The sequence below is a fragment of the Macaca mulatta genome, chromosome 18 (genome assembly GCF_049350105.2).
Source record: "Macaca mulatta isolate MMU2019108-1 chromosome 18, T2T-MMU8v2.0, whole genome shotgun sequence".
Taxonomy (NCBI): Eukaryota; Metazoa; Chordata; class Mammalia; order Primates; family Cercopithecidae; genus Macaca; species Macaca mulatta.
Genome location: NC_133423.1, coordinates 58,444,521 through 58,461,823, shown reverse-complemented (window position 1 = coordinate 58,461,823; position 17,303 = coordinate 58,444,521). Strand labels below are relative to the sequence as shown.

Below are 17,303 nucleotides of genomic sequence, written 5' to 3'. Positions count from 1 at the left end.
GCTTTAAGGATCTATGTCAAAAAACAAGTTCTACAACTCTGACTTAGAGGTAAGGGCTGGGGAAGGCACTCAAAAGGTATTTTCCATAAAAACCCTCATGTGTTCCAAAGTACACCTTCAAAAATCATAGAGCAAAGTCACCAGCATGTGTTATCTCAAACTAGCAGAAGTTTAAGCTTAATTTTAAAAAAAGTCAGCTGGGAATGGGAGAGGATTGTAATTTATTCTAATATTAATATAAAGAATCTAAACATTTAGGTATGTCTGAAATATGTTTTTGTCTTTTGTATGATATAACTTATGATAAATCATTTCTTAAAATAATTATTTAACCCACAAACATCATCCAGAAGTCTCACACTTAACAGTTTTTTAGTGTCCACAAAGATAATTACTGATCAAAGTCCCCAGGTCTCTAAAGCAAACTGAAGAATTTAATTGAAACTTTATGTACACCTATCCATCTAGGAGAAACTAGATAGTGATCCTTTTATAGTAAAAAATTGTGTACTGAGACTGAAACTGTCACATCTGAGCTGAACAAATTCCCAGAGAGATTCATACAAATAGATTATATATATGAGAAACATTAACTCAAGTGATTCTCCATATCAAAAAACACCCACAGCTTTGAGACATGATTCATTTTGCTCACTATTATTCCTGAAATCATACGTTATAAACACACAATATGCTTGGTCATAAGTTTCTTGGTATCCTCTTATTGGATTTGTTTATAATATTTTTATTAACAATAACGTTTATCTCCTATATGCATAGGTATTTTCTGTGACCTTCATGACCGACTCAAAAATTCTGGAAATTGTAATGTGACCATACCTTGCTTCCATTTTCTCTCGCCTCTCGTTCCATCTTGAGGTCAGAAATTAGAAGATTCTTATATTTGTTTTTCCCATTACTGTTGTGATCATCTATTCTGTATTCCGAAGTTAGCTGCGCAGAGAGGGGACTGTCACTCAGGTTCAGTGGCTGTTCATCTTGCTCCAGCCCAGTTTTGCCATCACTGTTGGAGTCTCCCATCTCCCTGCTGTGTGTTCCCCCTGAAGCAATTGAACTCTGCCCCAGAGTCTCATTGCCATTAAAGCTCTCTGCAGCAGAATCATCTGTTGGAAAGGAAAAGTTATATTTTGATTTTAATTAATATTCTATTCAGATTCTACTTCAACTAGCATTTATTGAGCTCCCATTATGTGAATGGCATTTTACATATAATATGTAATTCATCCTCAGCAATAAGCTTGTAAACAGTTACTGTTATTTTTAATCTAGTAGGCACATGATAAGGTTTGAATGTTTTGTCCTCTCTAAATCTCACATTAAAATGTGACCTCCAGTGTCCATAGTGGGGTCTAGCGGCAGGTGTTTGGGTCATGAGGGTGAATTTTTCATGAATGGCTTTGTGCCATTACCATGGTAATGAGTGAGTTCTTGCTCTGGGAGTTCATAGGAAAGATAGTTGTTTAAAAGAGCTAGCACCTCTTCTCTCTCTCTCTTGCTCCCTCTGTCACCATGAGACAAACTGGCTCCCCTTCATCTTCCTCCATGACTGTAAGCTTCCAGAAGCCATCACCAGAAGTAGATGCCGGCACTATGCTTCATGTACAGACTGCAGAGCTGTAAGCCAAATAATCCTTTTTTCTTTATAAATTACCCAGTCTCAGGTATTCCTTTATAGCAATGCAAATGGGCTAACACAGCACATTTAGGCACAAGAAGTGAAATAAAATAATAAGAAGAAAACAGAATTGAGAGAACAATTTAATCTCAAATGCAATCTCAAAGGAAAAAAAAAAACAAAGAGAATTAAATAACTACCAATTATTTTGCAAATAGCTTTTGTTTTTCCAGAGAGAATATCTAGATTTGGTAAACATTCTCTGATAAAAAGCATCATTTATCCTACTCGTGAGAATGTGCATCAGTAAAAGCTGAATGAGTGTTTAATATGCATCTAAAGCATTAAAAGTGCTCATAAACTTTGTTCCACTCATTACACTTCTGGGAGTTTAACACCTAAGAAGTTTAATCAGTGTGTGTATCTTTTTGTAGGTAAACATTCATACCAGTGTTGTTCATAATGGCAAAAAATTAGAAATGACCTAAATTACCACAAATAGATTATTTAAATAAATGTTGAAATTGTTAGAATACTATGTAATTATTAAATAATCTATTTTAAGATATGGGGATGTGAGTCATGAAGTACTAAATAGAAAAATCTAGCTACAAAAGAGTGTGATTGGTATGATCCCAATTTCGTAAAAAGAAAACACATAGACAAAGATTACATGAAATAACATTCTATTTTTCTTAATTAATTTTATCTTATATAACAATTTGCTACTGATTTTCAAAAATTATGATGGAAAAGGTATTAATATGTTTCCTTTAGTTAAAAGCTATTAGTGAAATCATATAAATATGGGTGAGCAAAAGAAATATTATTCAATACTTGTGATTTTTAATTTTCTGAATATTATCAAGTATGCTTTTTGGAGGGGTGTAATGAAATAGTTAATGCTTTCTGATCAATTACATTCATGGGAATTATATTAAATTCTGAAAGAGTAATATAACTCACAGGTTCACTCATTTATTCACTAACATTTGTTAAGTGCTTACTCTGACCAATATGGGGTTAAGTTTTTGGCCTGTAGAGACTCCCCCTTCAACAAGTTCACAGATAATTAAGAGAGACAGAAAAACAAACATGCTATTAAAATGCAGAGCAAGAAGGCTGTGGTCTAATACAAGGGATAAAGACATCATAGAAGGCTTCCTAAAGAAGGGGATATGAGTTGAATTCCAAAAGGTGAGTGAGCCTTAACCAGGTGGAGAAGTTGGGGAAGAGCATTCTCTATAGAGGGATCAGCACATGCGAAGTCACAGAGGTCAGCATATGCAGGGCAAGTGAGAAGTAAGAGTAGTCTGGAGTGCAAGAAAAGAGAAAGAGAAAAGATAAACCTAGAAAGGAAAAAAGAGCATACCAAGAAAAGCATTTTGTTTATCAAAGAACTTGGATTTTATTCTGAGAGCAAATAACAGTTTTAATTTATTGTGAGAAGTGACATGGAAAAAGTTATATTTCAAGTAGACTATTCTGACTCTGATGAGGAGAATGGTATGAAGGGGCAAAATGGAAGTTGGGGAGACCAATTAAGAGATGTAGAAGTCGTCTAAGTTGGCATCTTTAAAAGCTCAAACTTCTGAAGCAGTGGCGGTGCAGAAAAAGAGACAACTAGAAAAATTGTGAGAACAGAACTGGTATGACTAGTAGTAATGGAGTTGGCAAGAGTCTAGGACGAAGCCACGTCTGTAGTAAAAAATTTAAAAAACAGGCTGGGCACGGTGGCTCATGCCTGTAATCCCAGCACTTTGGGAAGCCAAGGTGGGTGAATCACCTGATGTCAGGAGTTCAAGACCAGACTGGCTAACATGGTGAAATCCCTGTCTCTACTAAAAAATTCACCGGGCATGGTGGCATGTGTCTGTAATCTCAGCTACTCGGGAGGCTGAGGCAGGAGAATTGCTTGAACCTGGGAGGCAGAGGTTGCAGTGAGCTGAGATCACGCCATTACCCTCCAGCCTGGGCAACAAGAGCGATACTGCATCTCAAATAAAATACAATACAATAAAATAAAATAAAATAAAATAAAATAAAATAAACAAAGCCCATTAGGTTTAATTCATAATGAAATAATATTTTTTCATTACAAATTACGCCTGGACTGAATTATTATTTCACACCCAGCCTGAAATAATATTTTTAAACAGTTTTCTAAGACTATCCTGTGAAAAATGTTAAAATATGTTCAAATGGTAAAATTCTATTAAATTACTCTTTTTATGTACCCATCAAACAAAGAATTGTTGTGGAAAGAAAAAATACATAGGAAAATTTGGGAAACTGGCCATAAATAATATGACATTTTTTATTACATGGTACTTTCCGTAGGTATTAATCCAAGGATTCAAAATATTATTTTAACATGAAATGTTTAGGGTTTTTGAAATGCAGAATTAAGGGGATGACTTATATAAGTAATTCAGATAGATGTGTGCATGTTCTTTTTACGCCAATTCAAATTCTTATGCTAAATTATGAAGATAATTTTTGATTACTTTATTATTTCCCATGAAAGTCCAAAGAAAAGCACAATGAATATATTCAACTGCAATTTTTATTTCATGAAAAAAGTGATTTAACATTTGTATTCTAGAAACCTTTAAAAAATATAGTAACATTTAATGTATGAAAGCTTTGTCAATACGTCATTAGGTTAAATAACCCTAAGTATATATTACATTTTAAAATAAAATCTACATTAGCATAAGACAAATCCAATATCTATCTTGGTTAAAAATTAAACATCCTACATCTCTTTCTTCAATCTGAAATCATTATGTATATCTAATAAATGGTATATCATTCGTTTATTTTTCAGGTAAGGTAAACATTATTATTTGTCAGGAAAGGCTTTAATAAGTGCCATGTTTTTGTTTCAATAAAAAATATAAACAATAAGGTAGAAAATATTTTTAGATGGAGTAGTTCACTCCAGATGTTACCAAGGTAACTAAATTTAACAGCATTACATATTTCATTCCTGAGTAAATCAGTATGTTTTAAGAAAAACAAATACATGATTTACTCATTTGTATCAAATATACATACTCACATATTTTGTAATTTAAATGGTAAAAAACAATAATGTCTCATAACACTGTCCTATAAATCCAAATTTAAAACAAAGTTTTGATGTCTTTATTTAAAAAATACTATATAGAACAGTAAGCAGATATTAAACTGAGTATAAATTAAGAATTTTATATTGTTGAGTTTCATGTAATCATGTTAACGGTTTTTATTCTCTTTCCCTCTCTCCCTAAAAGATACTTTTTAAGAATTTAAAATCGCAGACCTCAGACTCCTGTAACCAATACACATCAGGTCACCACTTTAAAGGGGTAATCTGCTTCCTTACCTAACATAGTTTGCTCCATCCTGAGTAGCTGCTACACAGAGGGTGCAGTATTAAGATCTGTGGGTATGGCCTTCAGGTTCACTGGGCCAGGGTGATGGTTCTTCTCTCAAGGTTTCAGCCTGGGTACCATAGCATTTGAACCAAAGACTCTGCATTTGAGTCCCAAGGAAAACAGCACCTGGAGCTTTGGAAAATAAGGGTGCCCAAGGTACCTAGCAACAGAGGAGAATGTGGAATGTGATGACAAGGAAGTGTGGAATCTAGTGACATCAGGAGGGCAGTTGGATGTCAGGAGTTAATTTGTTCTGTGGCTACTTTTGATGGGATGGATTTAGCGTTGTGAAGAATTCTTGTGCTATCTCTGCGAGCACAGATGAGGCTCCTTCTTGTCTAGAAGGTCTAGTAACACAGTAAATGGCAGACTATTCATTTTATCGTTTCTCTTTTGCTACTCCCCATTCCCTCCATGAATTAGCAGAGACCCTAGAAATACTGTAAGTTATCCCGCCAGCATTTTGTAGAAAAGTGGTTTCATCAGCGTCACATTCAACAATTAGCTCTCTCTGTGTGAAGAGAATTGACCTAAAACATTATGTGTATTGTATATGTGTACGCGTGTGTGTATTTAAGTGTGTGTGTATATATGTAATCTCCCAAAGTACCTGACCTACTTTCTTATTTAGTTACTTTCAGTAGCTTAGCATCATGGCCTTTAGGCCAAGTGCCTTAGGCAAAATGAACAGGAAAAAAATTTATATATATATATAAAATCCTCATTTTAACATTAGTACCTGGAAGTTTAGTCCTAAAATTCAGGTCAGAGGCTCACAGGGTCCAAAAAGATTTTATTGTTTTCCCCAAATGTACCACAATTTTCCTCCTCTAGTCCTTTGATGCCCCCTTAGAAAACTTCTCTTTCATATCTTACCATAAAACTAAGTATTAAGTCCAAAATATAGATGTAAATAGCCTTGCTGAAAGGATTAGTACTTTCATATCCAAAAAGGTAGAAAAAAATTTAAAAATTCCTTTGAAATCTAATTGCAAAATAGTTTAAGTGCGACTCTCCTTTACCCCTTGTGGTCTCTGCTCTATGTCTTCTCCCAGCAAGGGGTTAAAAAAAATAATAATAATAATAAATAAGCTTATCTATCACTAGGCCATACCTTACATCTTACACCATAACTCCCTCTATCTGCAACACAAAGCAGGTAATGTAGGCTGAATGAATCCTTTGCAGCACTTTCCAGTCCAGTTTTTGCCTGGAGTCTGACTCTGTGATTCATTTCTGGCTTAAGCTCCTTTGTCATCTAGAAATTCCTCATTTTCCTTCCTTAAAACCTGCTTATGACCTTTTCATTCTTTGAATTTATGTTTTACCTATCCTCTACAACACAGTTTTTAACACTTAATGACATAGCCCTGCTCTCTGTTTTGTTTTTGTTATCTCACATGCAAAAACCTCAGTTCCTGACCACAAAGTCCTGTACCTTCAGTCTCAACACCACAAAAACCTGCAGAAAGATAAATAATCAAAATTGCAAATTGCAATTTTTATTTTATTTGCAAAATATAATTTGGATTATGTACTATTTAGTAATGTTATCTTAAACATGTGCAAAAGAATAATGGGACATTTTGAAGTCAGAACATTCATACTTAAGTCTATTGATGTAAACAAATGCATATGTATATACATATTATGTGTATATGTAGGTATATATATATATATATGACAACTACTAAAAGATTACAGGACATTTGTTTTAATATGATAAAACTGATTTTATTGGAAGCAAGAAAATAACACATGTTTCAGCCTTCTACTAAATTGTCCAGAAGGGGGACACTTACTCTTGTTTGACAGCTCCTAATCCATCCTTTGTCATGGAAGAATGGGATCTACTTGAAGGAGGTTATTACAGTGAAGGCACAGAGATAAGCTGGATGTCTCAAAGCATATAACTAAATTTCAGTGCAATAATTAAATAATAAAACGAATTCTTACCTATCAATGAGGAGTTAATTTATATTGTTTATATTATGCTGTTTACAATATTTAACCAAACATTTATGTGCACAAGATACTTTTCTTGGCACCGTTGAGTCCAAAGAGACTCCATATAAAAATTGTTCTTATCTAAGATTAGACCATAAAAATTACAATGCAAGGTAGAAAATACTATCTGTTCCATGAGAGTTTCATATCAAGCATCATGAATAAAAAGGTTTCTCAGAGAAAGAAGAGTCACCTATTATTGCTGGGGATGAAAAGTGTATCAGGGAAGGTCTTTTACAGGAGGTGGAATTTGAAGAAGATGAGATATATGTAGATGTATAATGGGGATGGTGAAGGTTATCCCAGTTTATGAGAGGGCATAAGAAAAAGCATCAGAGGCAGAAAAAAGCTGGAAGAGGACAGGGAATTTAGCATGTTGTACATTTCAAAACAAAGAATTGCATGTGTGTGTGTGTGTGTGTGTGTCTATATACGTGTGTGTATATATATGTATATGTGTGTATATATATGTGTATGTATATGTATATATATATGAGACAGGATCTCACTCTTTTCACCCAGGCTGGAGTGCAGTGATGAGATCACAGCTCACTGTAGCCTCAACTTCCTGGGCTCAAGTGATCCTCCTACCTCAGATCCCCAAGTAACTGGGACTACAGGTATGTGCCACCATGCCTTGATATTTTTTTATTTTTATTTTTTTATTTTTTGTAGAGAGGGGATCTCACTATGTTGCCCAAGCTGGTCTTGAACTCCTGAGTTCAAGCAACCCTCCTGCCTCATCCTTCCAAAGTCCTGGTATTACAGGCATTAGCAATCCACTGTGTCTGAACAAAATTGTATATTTTAGAGTAGTGGATATTTTATTGCGTACCCTTTTTTTCGGGAACACTTATAAAATCATTCATTATTCTCCTGGAAGGGGGTGGGGTACTAGTAAAAACCCATTGATTATGTGAGTGTAGTCTGAGGAAGCTTATTTATCTCTGTTCCCACCTCTAAGCTACTATCAACTGACCCATAACAAAATTTTCTCCCAATTCCAAGATAACACATTTTTAAAACTGGCTATTATGCAATAACTTGTAAATGGCTTCTTAATTGTCTAAACAAATTGCAAAATACAGTCATGCATTGCTTAACAAGAGGGATACATTCTGAAAAATACATTGTTAGGCAATTTCACCATTGTGTGAACATCAGAGAGTGTATTTACACAAACCTAGATGGCATAACCTACTATACATTTAGGCTATGTGGTATAGCCTATTATTCTAGACTACAAATCTGTACAGGATGTTACTGTACCGAGTGCTGTAGGCAAAGATAACACAGTGGTATTTGTGTAAATAAACATGTGTAAACATAGAAAAGGTACAGCAAAATATATAACATAATCTTATGAAATCACTGTTGTATGTGAGATCTGCTATTGAATGAAACATTATTATGGGATACATGACTGTACTATTTTCATGCTTACCCATTAGCTTGTTCAGGATTTCATAGAACTAGCTATTTTATATAAAATGATATGCAGAAGTGTATTTTGATATTTTTATGTGTTGGAAAATATCATATTTATTTTGTTGACAAAGTCACAGTTATTGCAAATACCACTGTGTTATATTTCTTATAGTCATAATAGAAAAAAAGTTAAAATTTCATTAGAAGTAAGTGAAAAAATATATACATAGATTTTTTTCCTCCCGACTCACAGCTGAGATCTACTTATGGAATCCAGGTAAGTTTCCTGAACTAGATGCTATGCTACTTTTTTCACTTATCTTAAATAGTACCATAATATTATCATAATTCACAGGTTTCAGATCCCTAAGTCCAACACTGATACGGTAGGTTTCAGTGGGGGTCTGTGTAGTCCTTCTTCTCACCTTACAACACTTTGTCATTTTGTGACATTTAGAATATATTTACCAGCTAGAATGTACATTTTCACAAGGTAGGTATTTTACATCTTTTGTTTCTTTGTGTTTCCCTATGGAATTCAACCTAGTGTTTTATTACACAAAGTTAACACTATAGACACAGATGATAAAGATATAAATAAGGCAAACAATGTCACAGATAATATAATGCATTAATGCAGGTGTGTGTGAAATCCATGTATTAGTCACATACTCATGAGGCTATTTACTGCTACCACTTAAAACCAAAACAATACGTGAGATTTTTGATGTTCTGTCTCATATAGCAAGCAGTATATATAATGAGAAAATCTCCTGTTAGATTTAAAGTGAATCTAAGACAATCATTTTATAGCATGTCAGTGTTTTCAAAGAGAGCTGCCTGCTAACCACTGGAAAGAAATGCCCCAGAAAACCCATCAAATGGGCAATAGAAGCAAGAAACAATGCCATATATTATTATAGAGTCGTTCTACTAGAAAATGATTTGGCAATTAATAAGGAAATGCCTTAGAGATGTATCATTACTTATCCCCAACCACTAACTAAATTATGGAAACAAATGTCCCAGATTGGGGTAAATCATTTTGGAAAGAAATGTTCTAATTGAAGCTAAAATCAATATGATCCAAAAGGGGGTTGCCCTAAATTGGTGTTTAGCCAAAAGCAAATCAAAAGGGTTTCTTCTTGCCGATAACAAATCAGAAAATATTTTATTTTGAAAGCAATGAAAATCTTGGAAAATAAAAAGACCCATCTGTAACAAGTTTATGTTTGAAACAGTGTCTTGGAGCTGGGCAGGACCTGGGCTAGCTTCCAATATGCCTTTGTAAGAAGCACTTTGGTGGTGGCTATCCACCTTACAGAACCCTACCACCCCCATCCCATGACTTGTTCTTGATACACAGTGATAAGTTACCAGAAACTATACTTCTCTTCTGTCAGTTGACCATTGGGATGGCCTGTTTTGGATATTGATTCTCTCACTTATTTCACCAAGTCAGCTGTTGTTTTGCCTAATGCATTTTTCGGAGTCTCTGTCCAACCAGACCAGAATTTACTCTCACCTTTATGCTCATGTACCAGGATAATCTGACTTCTCTGGTTCTGTATCACAATGTAGTTCACAGGGTCTTTGGAAACCATATCCTAATATACAACCCCATAATTCTACATAAGGATAAAACCATGCTCAGAGGAGCAAAAATGGTTGAGTCTTGTCTACTTTGGTAAGATATATAATGATAAAACATATAAGATAACTAAAATACAGGGCCCTGTCTCCTCAGTGAGCAGGAAACTATTGTTTTAAAATGTATATACATACCACATCCACAGTGAAGGTTAAACTCCTAAAACTTGACCTCTCTACTACTTAGAAGACACATTACATAGTAGGCGTCATCTGGTTTAGATTGCAGTGAAAATGGCTTTTCCATTTGGACTTCATGATGACAGAATAGACCAGCTGGAACTCTAGGTATCTATATGTGTGAAGCCTGAGGTGATTTTCAAAGAAAGAAATTGTATCAGTACAAATAAAGTTTTAGTGTAAGGCCCCGCAGTCTTCAATGGGTGACTGCCTTTTGGGAATGTCTGCTGTCTCTTTATACACTTGGGCATCATGAACTGAGTACCACCTTAATTAAATTAAGACATGTTCATTAAATTTAGACATGCTCAGTAGCTCTTTTTCATCAAGTGGAAGTGTGACATGGAGGAATGGGTCTTCTGAGGCTCCCATGGTATATGAATAGGATGATCAAAACCCACAAAGCAACAGTTCCTTCTTTAATCTGTCTACTAATTCAAAAGAAATTTTTAATGAAAAATTGGTTGAAAATAAGAAAGATCAGCCTTGTTTAAATGATAATGTGAAAATCTGCAGTGGTACAGTTGTTTACACAGATAGACCCAAATGAAGAAGGAAATATGGGTAAGACTTTGAGTAGTAAGTCTTTTTGTATACTCTCCTTAGGACAAATACAGTGTCAGGTTATCGCATTCTGTCTTTGGCAGTGGCCAAATGGCACAGAGGCTGAAAGAGCCAGGCTAGATGATTTTTAGACAGAAGTGGAAGCATGATATTGATAAATCTTTTATAAAAGGTCAAGGGCTTGAAAATGTTCATGCCATGTCCATGTCCATCAGAAAACCACTACAGTAGAAGGTGATCCTAATAAGTGTGATTTTTCCTGTGGATACGAAGCATCCTACCTGCTGGACCCAGGTTTGCTCAGTGGGATTATGAATGGAGTGGCAGTCAGAGCAGTAGCAAAGCATGGGTGCTTCATTCTGGGTGCTTCATCGGCCATGTTAATCTGAGTACTCAATTGTCCAACAGAGTGTTCAATCTTAACATTTTGATAAAGTACATAATTTTGAGAAGATTGCTAACTTCACTGTAGTAGATCAATTGTATTGGATCCCTTTAATTCTGTATGGGCTAGCTACTTGTTTTTAGTGGAACAGATGTTTATTTTTTACTTACTCCTGCATTTCTTGCCCATTCTTCCTCAGACATCATTTTTGACCTCAGAATGTTTTATATACTACAGTTTTTCTGATACTACATTACATTAAATCAAGGAAATCACATCACAGTAGAAGCATTGAAGCAACTATATGATTTTCCTTGGAGTTATTGCTGTTATCTCTTTCATCACTGGCAGACTGGTGACCTTATAAAATGATGGAATGAACTGTTAAAAACTCAACTTCAATGCCACCGAGAGATAGTACTTGAGTCTGAGGAGCTGCCTTTTAGGATGTGATGTGTGCTTTAAGTCAGCTACTGATACTTGGGGCTACTTATTTCTTAGCTACAACAGCAGGCTGGAAACAAGGTGCTCTACAGATGGAAGCAAAACTTCTCATAACTCTTCCTTACAACTGCAGGTTCTGCTCACCTGCAGAAAGGACACTTGCAACAAGTGGAATAGAAACTGAACATTTTACACCATGCAGGCCACTAAAGGGATCAATTTTTTAAAAGGAGGGCCATGCGTTGGTTGAGGTCATTAATCATGACTACCAAAGGAATGAAAGATGGCCAAAAAACCAAATCATTTGGGAGGTCGATACTCAGGGAGTATCTAAAGTATTTTTCATTATATTCTGCAAGATGGAAAATATTATCAAGGCAATTCTCGTAGGCAGAGACAAGAAGATCACATTCCCTGACACTCCATTGCATCTGGACTATTTCCCGAGTAGTTTTATTGCTGCTAAAGAAGTAAAAACATGGAATTTGTAGTTGAGGTTTTTAGTCAAGCTATGGCTTGGAAACAAGATGCAGAGAAAAGGAGTGCAATGTTTATCTGGATTTCTCGCTTGCTGTCAAGTATCTGAATATTAAATAAACATATTCCTCATTTCCTTAAGTTTTATCTCCATCGTTGTACATAGCATGTGGTGGTAGTAAATAAATATATGAATTAGTCCATTGATTGTATAATTTCAATTGTTACAGAACAATGAACGTCACTTTGTGATTTCAAATCAGAAAAGTGAGTCTTTTCAACACGATACCTGGGTGCAGTTGCTGATCATGGCTCAGATTTAGTTCTATTTGGGAAATAATAGGATTTATGTAGTTTATGCAAAGAAGGTGCTTAAGTATTTGGTGGAAGTATATTTGGACATATGAGAACGTTGTGTGATGGTGTGATATGTGTGTATGTGTTAGCCAATGATACCATGTACTAAGCACTCACTAGGATGGCAACCTAGTGCCTACATTCTCCCCCTAATTCACAAGTAGAGGCCAGTGTAGGCATGATATCTTGCTGCCTTGGAAGAATTTGGAGCCGTGAGACAGATGAAATGGATGTCATTGGAACTAAGTATTTTTATGTTAAACGCTAGAGAGAACTAAAACTACTCTCACTGAGGTTCCCATCATTTTTCTAGTTCCTAACTTTCCAGATTTGGGGTAATCAACTCTTTTGTGAATTTTGAGATATTCCAGTCCTTCTTCAATAGATAATCATTTTTGCACCATTTTTGCTTAATTTAGCCAGTTTTTTAAAAAAAACCTTGAAAAAGCAACCTTAAGAAATACATAAAATTTGTTTTGCTTTTGAGAAAGCCAAAAACTAAGGAGTGATGTCAGAAAGAAGGTGGAATAGGAAGCCTTGGACCCTCCTTCCCCCAATGGATGTCCTGACTCAACACAAATACACGTCATTCTCTTCATGAAAATTCCAGAAATTAGTTGAGAGGCTCCTACATCCTGGGTGAGGGCAAAGCCAGCCACACAGAAATGAGTAAAAATATGTGAGAAAAGTGAAGAACAGAAATGTTACGTGGCTTGACTGTGTTCAGTTAAAATTATAACTTTTATGTTAAAGGACTTCAAATTATGTAATAAAGTATAGTCATATAAATAGGGAATGCTAAGCCTAAAAAGAATACTTTCAGGGACTATGGGGAGGGATAGAATTGAATCAAATATTTGACGGTTTTAATATGTTTGTATTACCTGTCAGGAACATAGAAAATTAAAGATTTAAAGATTAAAGATTTAAAGATTAAAGATTATACACAATCAGTCTTTTGTACAGTATATCAGAAAACATTGATGAAATTATCAAAAGATCAAATAAGTGTCTCTATCTCTGGAGGCATTTAAGGATGAAATCTAATCTACTGGAGGGTAATTTCCAGTTCTTATTCCTTTATTGATTTTTGATTAGCATATTTTAAATATTCAATAACTATTTGTTAGAATAGACCATCGCAGTAGTTCACAGCTGCACTGCTAGTATCTCTTTAGAAAATAGACTGTGGGGCTTCTTATGCTTATGAGTGTTCCTGAATTAACTGTATGTATTACTGAACTGGGGACTATGATAGGAAGAATTCCAAAAATGCCCTCCAACCCAAGATTCTACACCCTAATTTCTAGAAGCTGTACATATGCGGAGGTATCACTCCTGTGATTGTTATGTCATGTGGTACAATTGATGTTGGTAGAGAGATTACCCGGGTGGGCTGATTAAATCACATGAGCTCTTAAAAGCACAGAGCTTCCTCAGTTAGTAGCAGAAGAGAAAGTCAGAGAGGTTCACAGCACACAGGTTTTTCAAGATGAAAGAAGCCACATAAAGAATGCAGGCAGTCTTCAAGGACTTCATCGATCCTCCATTGATAGCCAGCAAAAAGCAGAGACTGTGGTCCTACAACCACAAGGAACTAAACTCTGCCAACTACCTGGGTAAGCTCGGAAGTGAATTCTCTCCCAAAGTCCCCAAATTAGAGCCGAGGCAGGCTGACACCTTGATTTTGGCTTTGTGATACCTGAGGATAGAATCCAGTCAAACTTGCCTGGACTTCCGACCTATAGACCTATGAGGTATGTGGGGAATTTTTTATACTGTCAAGTTTGTAGTATAGAAAGCAACATAAAATGAATACAGCACAAACATGAAGAATTTTCTAGGTATGTTAGGATACATAATACTATTTAAAATTATTCAAGTATCTTTCAAATAATAGATGTGTATCAGTAGTTTTCAAACTTTAATTGCTTCAGAATTTCCTAAGGGAGATAATTAAAAATAAGTATCTGTAGGATCTATGTGGGCACTAAAACCTCTAACATAATAAAGTCTAGAAATCTTGGTTTAATTTATTTCGGTTGAAGTCAGGGAATCTAGAAGCATTTCTCATATAAATGCTTAGGAGCCACATGTGAGAAATTAATGTCTGTGATATCCAACAATTAGTCAGTGGAATATGCAATTAAAGGAGGCAACTGTGGATAGCAACAGAACTAAAAATGACTAACAGCCCTCAATTCTGGGTTCAGTAAGGCTGAATCTGAGGATATTTTAATCTCATTTTATAAAAATCGGGGAAAATTTCAGGAAAAGAAGCCAAAGGTCAAATATTTTTTCCATTTATTAAAACTAATAAACTAAAACACTTACTGCCAGAATGGCCCCATTTTTTAAAAAAGATTCATGAAAGGATATGATCTTTCCCAAAGAATTAAAGATAAATGTGTAACTAAGGAGCTAAAAATCTTATTTGGGGGAAAAGGATAAACTTAATTACCTTGGTTAACAAACTCCTGGAAGAGAACGTCTTTACCTGGGTCAAGTGTATGTTTGGAAAATCACGAATATTTACTCTCCTTACAGAGTAGAGCTGCCTATCACATAAGCGTTCACACGTGCTGAAGTCACTGTCAGCTTTGCTCACACAGCAGGTAAAGAGTATCACCCTGGGAAGAATTGTCAAAACCATCAAAGTGTGTCCTCTGGGTCCTGCATGTTCTCCTTCCCCTCTTGATTGCTAATTCTCTAGCTATTTGTGTGCACACCAGCTCTCTGTATGTCATTTTACTGAGTAATGGATTGACAGATTGATTGATGGATTATCCTTTATCTGAAATTCCCTCACAGAAAAATGTTACTTCCACTAGGCACTTGTAATTTAAACCTTTTATGTCTAATTGTGGAATGAAAGGCTTTTTCCCTTGGTATTTTCAGCCATTAGCAAGCAGGTAAAGTGTATTGTGTTTTAGGAGTGTGTGTGGAGAGAGAAACTCTGTGATCATCTTAGACCTATTAAGTACTCATGTTTTTAAAGAAACTTAGAGGTGAATGATTAGAATGTATACTCATTTAGGTATTCTCCTAAACTCTCCTACCCCTGCCCTTCAACAGTTCTTCTCCCTATGGTAATGGGTGAGCCAGGACTACTCAGTGATGAATCTGAATTTCTTATTGTCAATATTCTGAGACAGCAAGAAGCCTGAGCTACAAACCTCTTCTTGGATTTACAGAACAAATACATCCTAAAATAATTATTCTGTAAGGATTCACAATACATGCTCCCTTATCTATCACAATGGTCATTGGCTGGTTTGTTCTCAGATCTGTTCTCCTTCTATTGCAAATTGTATTTCCTAGGCTTTCTTGCCTAGTGCCTTATGACTGGGTTTAGACAATGAGAGACACTGGCAGAGATGAATAATAGGACAAAAAGAGAATAACCCTCCTCCCTCCCCATGCACACACCTTCTCTGGTTCAGGCAGTATCTCCATCTCCAGCATGGGAAGTATATCCTCTATGCCCTAGTTCCTGCTAAGAAGCCTCTTTTGCGAATCTGATTCCCACGTAGGAGCTCTGGGCTTGAGCTCCAGTAATATCTAGTAATATCTTCCCTGGCCCTTCCACTGCTAACTATGGGAGCCGCCTCTTTCTGTTATCAATTTCTGAGTTGCTTCACGAACCCCTGCTTGGCTTTTTAGCTCTTCAAACACCACTGTGAGTGCCTAGTGTTAAATTTTCCTAATGGATGTCATGGAATGGGCTCCATTTTCCAGATTAGATCTCAATCCCAACTGATACAATTTCCTTTCCTTTGGCCTCAAGACTTTTTCTAAAAACTTTGATATTATTATAGATGATACTTTATAATTTTTAATAATATAAATTCATTATTTAATATACAAGATAATTTCACCCAGCTCCCTTTACTGTTTCTTTCTCTTGCACTGAAATTAATTGCTGTCAGTAATAGTGGCATTAAGAAAGTTATCGACATCTTAAAGAATGAAAAATCAATAAAAGTTTTGGTGACAAACATAGTATTAGAAACTGGTTTCCTAATTCCAAAATAAACTTCCATCTAAATTCTACTGGTATATCTCAGCAGGAAACACATGTTTGGGTATTGTGAAAAGAGCCTGAAAAAGACAGATGCTATGTTATGTTGGGGAAGAAAATGAATTAACTTTACATTTATGATGAATTAATGGCAACACTAGAACTTAATGACATGTGTAGCATTCCACATTCTTTCCTCTATGTTATATTGTCTCTCAATGAAGGCAGGCTTTAGAAAGAGTTGGATTATAGAAATAGTAGAATATAAAGAAAGTAAACTCAGGAGCAAAGAACAGAGAGGAGGATAGAGAGGAGAAAGATGATGAAAGGTGATAATGATGGTGGCTTGGAACAAGCTCAATAGTAGGGAGCTCTCATGTGGGTTGGAGAACAGGTATTTGGTAAAGGGTTCTGGGGTCAGGAATCATGGGATTAGCAAGAAATATCCTGGGAATTATCAAAAATTAAGTGATAATTGTTGGGGGTTGATGTGTGGAAGTACCGGAGAAGGAGAAATAAACCTCTAAGGAGAACATCTCTTCCTCTGAGGAGCAAATCAACTAAATTACAAACAGGTGGAGGACAGAGGCTAGGCTTTTCTTCATTGCTGTGTGCCTTGAAGCCAGCATTATGCTTTGTGTATAGTAGATATTCAGCAAATGCCTAAAGCTATAAATCAATGACTCGAAACCACCTTTATTCTATTTGCTAAACTCATGATTTTCACAGCCC

The 17,303-nt window shown here is 35.5% G+C and overlaps 1 protein-coding gene across 2 annotated transcripts in view; it reads right to left on the bottom strand.

The window, feature by feature from the left end:
- NOL4 (nucleolar protein 4) overlaps positions 1-17,303 on the bottom strand; it is a 389,081-nt gene that overhangs the window by 176,103 nt on the left and 195,675 nt on the right. For both annotated transcript variants that reach the window (XM_028837750.2, NM_001194221.2), the window contains 1 exon segment: positions 841-1,124. In XM_028837750.2, the coding sequence (XP_028693583.1) occupies positions 841-1,124 (284 nt within the window).